Source organism: Limulus polyphemus, unplaced genomic scaffold, assembly GCF_000517525.1.
Source record: "Limulus polyphemus unplaced genomic scaffold, Limulus_polyphemus-2.1.2 Scaffold97, whole genome shotgun sequence".
Taxonomy (NCBI): Eukaryota; Metazoa; Arthropoda; class Merostomata; order Xiphosura; family Limulidae; genus Limulus; species Limulus polyphemus.
The window spans coordinates 1,051,949-1,059,323 of NW_013665707.1; the positions used below are offsets into that span (position 1 = coordinate 1,051,949).

General features: G+C 33.2%; 1 protein-coding gene across 1 annotated transcript in view; it reads right to left on the bottom strand.

Moving 5' to 3' along the window:
* The window catches only part of LOC106469572 (40S ribosomal protein S13), an 8,617-nt gene extending 4,697 nt beyond the window's left edge, over positions 1-3,920 (bottom strand). Inside the window, exons 1-4 of the mRNA XM_013930077.2 lie at positions 3,792-3,920; positions 1,522-1,570; positions 899-977; positions 229-398 (exon numbers count right to left, since the gene is read on the bottom strand). Of these exons, the coding sequence (XP_013785531.1) occupies positions 229-398; positions 899-977; positions 1,522-1,570; positions 3,792-3,814 (321 nt within the window). The 5' untranslated portion in view covers positions 3,815-3,920. The remainder of the gene's footprint in view (positions 1-228; positions 399-898; positions 978-1,521; positions 1,571-3,791) is intronic.
* Between the last annotated feature and the right edge of the window lie 3,455 nt (positions 3,921-7,375).

The following is a 7,375-nucleotide window of genomic DNA, read 5'->3' on the forward strand; positions in this document are numbered from 1 at the left end:
TCATTACCCATTCAAGCCATCTCCAACCATTATACGTTGTGTACATTTTTGGAGGGTGGTTAATGAAAGTGTTCCAAAACGAGACATTAATTTCTTGAAGACCTAATACATCCAATTCAGGACATGTAAAAGTGAAAGATTCCTGATGTTCTTTCACTTGACCTTTGTTGGTAATAAATCTAATTAAAACATCTACCTTCCTTTTTTTTTTAAATACAACAATCTTACCTTCCTATTCCTTTCCAAATGTTTACGAATAGCAACAGCTTTTTTAATCAGGTAGTACAAGTCTTCAGGATAATCTGGAGCTAAGCCTTTAGCTTTAAGAATCCTCAGTATTTTGTTTCCAGTGACCCATCTTACTTGGGCTACTCCATGGGAATCTCTCAGGATCACACCTAGGATGTGTATATAAGGAGAAACATTTTCAAAATACTATTACATAATAGGACAGGAAATAAAAAACTACAGATTAGTGTGGTACTGATTTAAACCTATAACCATATTTTACCAAAATTAATCCAATATACTTTTAATATGTAAAACCTTTTTTTGGAAACAAAAATATTTTGTTGTACTATTTAAATAACAAGAAAAAAAAATTAAAATGAATAAAAATATTTGACCAAAGTAAATGATGTTAAAAAAAAACTTATAAAGTACTAAATCAAGAAAAACATGAAGCAAAACTTAAAAACATAATGTTAAAATTCTGTAATAGTTCATATTTTACAAAGCTGCACAAAAATGACAGCACTTAAACAATTCTTTTATTAAAGATTAAATTTATCTAAAGTGTCTGAACTACTTACCAAAAGATTACATAATATCAAACATGAATTTCACAAAAACTTAAACATAACCAGTTTGAAGCAAAAACCTTGTGGTATAAACTTACCAATCTGAGAAGGAGTCAATCCTTTCTTTGCTAACTTGCAAATTTGCTCCTTTACATCATCTGGAGTTAGCTTTAACCACTAGAAAAAACACACATTCTCAAAGAATTTCATGAACTTAACTAAACTAGGCCAACTAGATAAACTACACTTTCAGGACTCTAGAAAAAAATATAAAAGTTTTGATTTTATATTATTAGAAATACTTGTATTTACATAGCGGAATACTCTTTCATAAATACAAGTTTACATTTATACAAATATTGATATTTGTGTCATTTGATATATGGTATACTTCATTTCAAAGATTACTATCATTACTATAAATGAATACCCTTTAACATATTCAAATTATTTTATGGCATACAGGGTTCATTATGTTGAAAATTTAGAAAATATGTAATAAAATTAGACCACTGTCACTTTTGCCAGTAGTTATAAAATTCCTTGATGTTACTATTCAGTCCATAAAAATTCAGAAACTTACAACTTTTTATCAATTTATTTAAATATTCTGTAATTTTTTACAGTACACATTTTATACTTTCATTATATTAATATGCAAACATTTTTACAAGAAAAGTTATAATTACATTTTTTTAGAAATGAGTAAAACATAACTTACAGTTGGGACACTGCGTCTATATGGAACAGCTGATTGGGATATACCCTTACTGAAAAAGTGAAAGTAACTTTTTATATTAGATAGAAAGTAAAATTTTGTCTCTTCATATTGTTTTAAATACAACTATATATTTTTTAATTTCTACACATAGAAATTAAACTTATCAAATCTTTTACTTAACAGCAAATTACTACCCAACTACATGCTTATAAAGTTTATAGAGTTTAGTAAGTTAAAACTAACAACATTTATCTAATGAATTACATTGGACATATTTATCAAGCCCTACACATTTCAGCCTAGCAGGACTGTGTTCAAGTGATTTATTAAGAAAAAATCAATGCCCTACAAGTTGAAAGGCTATTGTTTAAAAAAAAAAAGTCCAGGAAGTAAAATAAAAGCCTTAAAATTATAATTACTTATGAGAAAGGAATTGACAATAGTGAAAGTATCAATTTTGAATGAGATTCTGTTAAAACCACATATAAAATTTAATGACTATTTTGAGAAATGACTTCATTGTTCTTGCTAGATACCATCATGAAAGTGTCAATGCCTGTTTATCACTAATAGGAAGTACAACACTATGATATTTCTTTCTCTCCATTAAAAAAAGCATCAACAGACACACAGAATTCTGTATACAAGTCCATCTAATATCTAAGATTTCTCCATGAATGAAAAAGGTAATATTAAAAACAGCTATTGTATAAAGTTTACATTCTACTGCTGATTACAAAACTCAAAATTTTTCCCCTAGTCCTAACTTAGAATACATTTAAACCATAAAAATTGTACAATTAAGCTTTAGGAAGTCATGTGTCAGTGCCTTAAAGCCATTTAAAAGCATAAAAGCTTCTGAAGGCATGCCTGTAAACTGATCTTAATTTAGCAAGGCAGTGATTAAGGCAAAAGTCATTTATACATTTACCTCATCGTATTCCTTGCATTTCAAGTAAAAATTTTTTCTTTTAATTTTACTTCTCTTATATATAAATTGTCCTGTAATTACAAAGTATGAGTTTATTACCCATGCATTACTTGATTTTCACTTCATTTAATTTCAGGTTGTAAACTCCTGGAGTTTTAGGATGTATAAGACAGTGAGTCAATAGTCATAAATACATCAGCATGCTGATTAGTTATTGTCAACTATATAATAAATACCATATGAATTGCTGTGAATGTATCTTTCTGAAAATAAACTTTCAACACAACTGTTAACTCCCTTTATCTCAGTAAATGTGCTTTATACAAATTATTTTGTTTTCATTTATCCTTCTATTATTTTTCATTTATAGTTTTAACTTACTGTTGAAACAAGCAAACAGGGTTTACAATAGTCACATTTTAGCTATTTTTGTGATGATTTCAGTTCTTTGTTTAAACTACATTGTCCATAGCATAGACCTAATTAGTATAGTGTTAACTGTTAGTGTTAAGGGAAGTGTTTACTCTTTTAAATTTAAGTGTAACATGTAACTAAACACAGATGAATATTTACATTAAGAAACAGTTAAATCGTGAAAACAGTTTTATAAGGAATATAGTTTTGAATAATTAAATGTTTCATCACCTCTGTTCTTCAGCATAATAAGCTTACTCAAGATAAGCTGGAGTACTTTTATTTTCTATTATAGCATAGTCACTAGATGTAAAGTATTTACTAGTTGATTTCTGGACAAAAGAAAACAGTGTGTTTCATACATTGATTCAATTACTGTAGTAGTGACAAGCACTAAGCAGTGCCCGTGACACACCAGAGAACATCATTTAAGTATTTGAAAGATAGGCTGTTTAAAAACCACCTAGAAGTTAAATACTCACATCAGAACACATTAGTAAATACCTTACATCTAGTGACTAGGCTATAATAGAAAAAAAAAAAAGTACTCCAGCTTATCTTGAAATTTGAATATTGTTACATAGGTAAGCTTCTGGTGCTGAAGAATAGAGGCAATAAAATACTATGCTCCTCATAAAATTGTTTTCATGATCTAGCTTAATAATATAAATAATAATCTTTGTTTAGTTACTACATGTTACACTTAAATTTAAAAGAGTAAACACTTCCCTTAACACTGTGTACTAATTAGGCCTAATGGACGGCCATTTTTGCTTCAACTTGTCTTAAGACTTCTCAACCATTGCAACATAGATTTTCTTCTAAGGATATGTAAATTACAAACACACTTCAAATTCATACATCACTTCGAAGATGGAAAAAATACGTGCACAAAAATATTTATAGACTTTTCTTCATAACTTACCCAGGAGCGTGCATGCGTCCCATCTTTACACCTTGTTACCACGCTGCGAAAAGACAGTATTAAGATTATACTGTTGTCCAAACTGCGATACGAAATAGAAAGAAGTCAGGAAGAAAACATTTAAAACTTATTCAACTTTTATCGCTGTTCATATTTTTTTTGATATAATATTCAACATTTTTACTTTAAAGAGCATAGTATATTTCAACTTCCATGATATCCTTGTATCTTTTCTTTCATTCATTGTTTAGTAAATATTGTTTTGCGGAAAACCTTACTCGGAATCAATTGGAAAAAAAAAATAAGTCAATACGACACAGATTATAAATTTTGTAAAATCAATTACATTTATTTCAGACCCGTACAATCTAAATTTATTTTCTTTGCTTCGTGTTGATACTGGCATACACAAAGCAATTTACTTTAGTATATAACTTTCATTCAAGGGGCTAACGGAAGTATGATCCAGGTGTGTTCTTCATTTGAAGGGTTATGGAAAACGCCGTGAAATATTCCCTTAATTGTAATTCATGCATCATTTTTGGGTTGGCAATCGTTACCTACATATGCTTCAGGAGCTGGAAAATAGAGGCGATCAAAAATTTCTTTAATTGTTTAATCATTTTCTACAGGTTTGTACTAGCCCGTTTAATTGTTTCATTGATTTCAAGCACGTATATTTTAAGGTAAATGAAGAAAAGTGGAAGTAAGGACAACGAATTGTGAGCTTGCATTTTATTCAGAGTTCTTATCGTAAGGAAATTTGTGCTCATCAATCCAAAAGCTCCTCACCCACTCCATTGGCTTAGCGGTAATTCTGCAGGCTTTCGATGCTAAAAATCTGGTTTCGATACCCGTGGTGGGTGTAGCACAGATAGCCCAAAACGTTTATCTACATAGATGAGACTGAAATTTTCTCCCATTGGAACCCTTCTCAGTGTGAGCTTCATGAGCCTCTAGAACGTATTAGGTACATTACACAAACTGAATAACATGATACAAGATTCATACAATTACTTTTTGACTGTAAGAGTTTCTCCATATCAGCAACTAGAAGTCAGACCTAGCTCACTGAACAAATGGGAACCTTCTAGTTCATTTAGGCATTCGTTTATTCAAGGTAATGGATAGGTATTAACATAAATATAAATATATTCACCAATTAACACTTTGGTGTTCTATCCTTCTTCTTAGTGATAACCATTGGAAAAGATCAAGCACTCTCTAGACTCTAGAAGTTGTATTACTCCATCATTCAACATGTGCTCAATTTCAGCACTGGTTGCATCTCTGGTGCTGAAAGGAAGACTGAAAAGTGTTTGTTTCATTGGATGTGTTGCCCCCCCCCAGTGGCACAGCGGTATGTCTACGGACTTACAACGCTAGAATCCGGGTTTCGATACCCGTGGTGGGCAAAGCACAGATAGCCCATTGTGTAGCTTTGTGCTTAATTACAATTGGATGTGTATCACCGGTGACTATGCGATAAGGTGTTATTGTTGTTTTACACAAAAGGCCACGTTGTCTTACAAGCACAGAATTAAACTCCTGTGATCAACTTATCAAGTTATTTTCTTTGTATTGAGTTCAGATTTTTAGCAGAATCCTCAGACAACAAACTTTAGGTGCTCAGGAAACTATGATGTTGCTTTTACTCACTCGAAAGCTGCAATGGCATCAACTACATGGCTGGTCTATGTTACATCTAACCTCATTACTGTGCCTGTACTCATTGAGTACTTGGAAGAAAGAAGGGCAGTTTAAATACCACTGAGAAGTTAAATACTCATATCAGGACATATTAGTAAATGCTATAACAGAAAAAAAGTACTCCAGCTTATCTTGAATATTGTTACATAGGTAATCTTCAGATGCTGAAGAATAGAGGCGATGAAACATCTTTCTAATTGTTTAATCAGTTTCTACAGGCTTGAACTCTCCCTTTTAATAGTTTCATTGATTTCGAGCAGGTATATTTTAAGACAAGTGAAGAAAGACAATAGTAAAGACAACATATTGCGAGCTTGCATTTTATTTAGAGGTCTTGTTTTATTGGAGCATCACATGAGAGAGCCGCTATTATGTTTTTTTTTTTTCTATTAGAAAAACAAAAAAAAATCCTTGACAACTGCTTAACAACTAAAGAAATAACTAACCAATACTTCTATAATAGCATATCCAACTCTTGAAGGCCCATTCATAACAGATACAGATGCAAGTAATTTTGCAGTGAAAGCAGTGTTATCGGAAGTACATTGTAGGGAAAGAACATATTGTTACGCCTCCAGTTGTTAGTTAACTTTTCCGTAACTTCGTTCCGACGAAACTTTAGCGACACAAGTCCTCTCTTAATAAAACTGGTTTATTCTTTCCGAATACAACTTTACGATACACTTAATTTCAACAGTCGCATTGTCCTGTTACGCCGTGACTATCTTATATATACCACACCACCCCCAATCTAGCAAATGCTAGGGCACTCCCGAAGGAACAGGATATTTCTAGAAAACGGGTGGCGTGATACTAGTCACGTGACCTCGCTGACGCAACACTGCCCCCTCCTTAGTATTGTTCGTCCCAAACAATAGCCACTTACAATAAACCAATAACAATTAACAATAACTTAATTAAATGTACAGAATTACAAACACAAAATTACAATTCAACAAAGTCTTAATTTTACGGGACGTATCTTCTTTGTTTTTGTTTTGGAATTTCGCGCAAAGCTACACGATGGCTATCTGCGATAGCCGTCACTAATTTAGCAGTGTAAGACTAGAGGGAAGGCAGCTAGTCATCACCACCCACCGCCAACTCTTGGGCTACTCTTTTACCAACGTATCTTCTTCCGTACTGGTCTCCGTCTCGTTGGCTTCTGCTTCACGTGGGGTTCATCTGCTTCATCAGGAAATGTCCTATCGTCGGTAACAGTCACACCATTTCCCTTCTCAAAACTGAGTAGAGTTTCTTCTTCGACAGTGGCTTCTTCAGGTGGTACGTCTTCAGCAGCGTCATTTGTTCTGTTGTCCACTTCATCCCAACTGAAATGTCCTGGACCGTGATAACGCCAAAGCCTGTTAGCATGCACCATTTTTGGCTTACCTCGCTGACCACATTTTACCTGGAAAGTCACGTCTGAGAGACGATCCACTATGTCATATGGGCCTTCCCATGGAGAAGACAACTTAGGAGACTTCCTTTGGTCTTCCTGGGATTATACAACCACACCTTATCTCCTAGTTCAAAGCTGACTTCAGTAGATCTCTTATCATAAGTTAGCTTCATCGAATCAGCAGACGTTTTCAAGTTTGAATGCACTTGATGGTGAATATCATCCATCCTTTCCCATAACAGTTCCACAAACCCTGACATATTCACAGGCAACTCTTCATGAGGTGGGCATCCCTTATGCTTGGATCCCCTTTTAGCACTACATGTACTGCACCATTCTTCCACATCTCGCCTCATATCTATCCAGTAAAATCTTTGTTGTAGGTGACTCAATGTTTTCTTAATTCCGAGATGTCCTCCTGTTAAATTATCATGGGATTGACGCAGCACAACTTCCCGTAACTTCCTCGGTA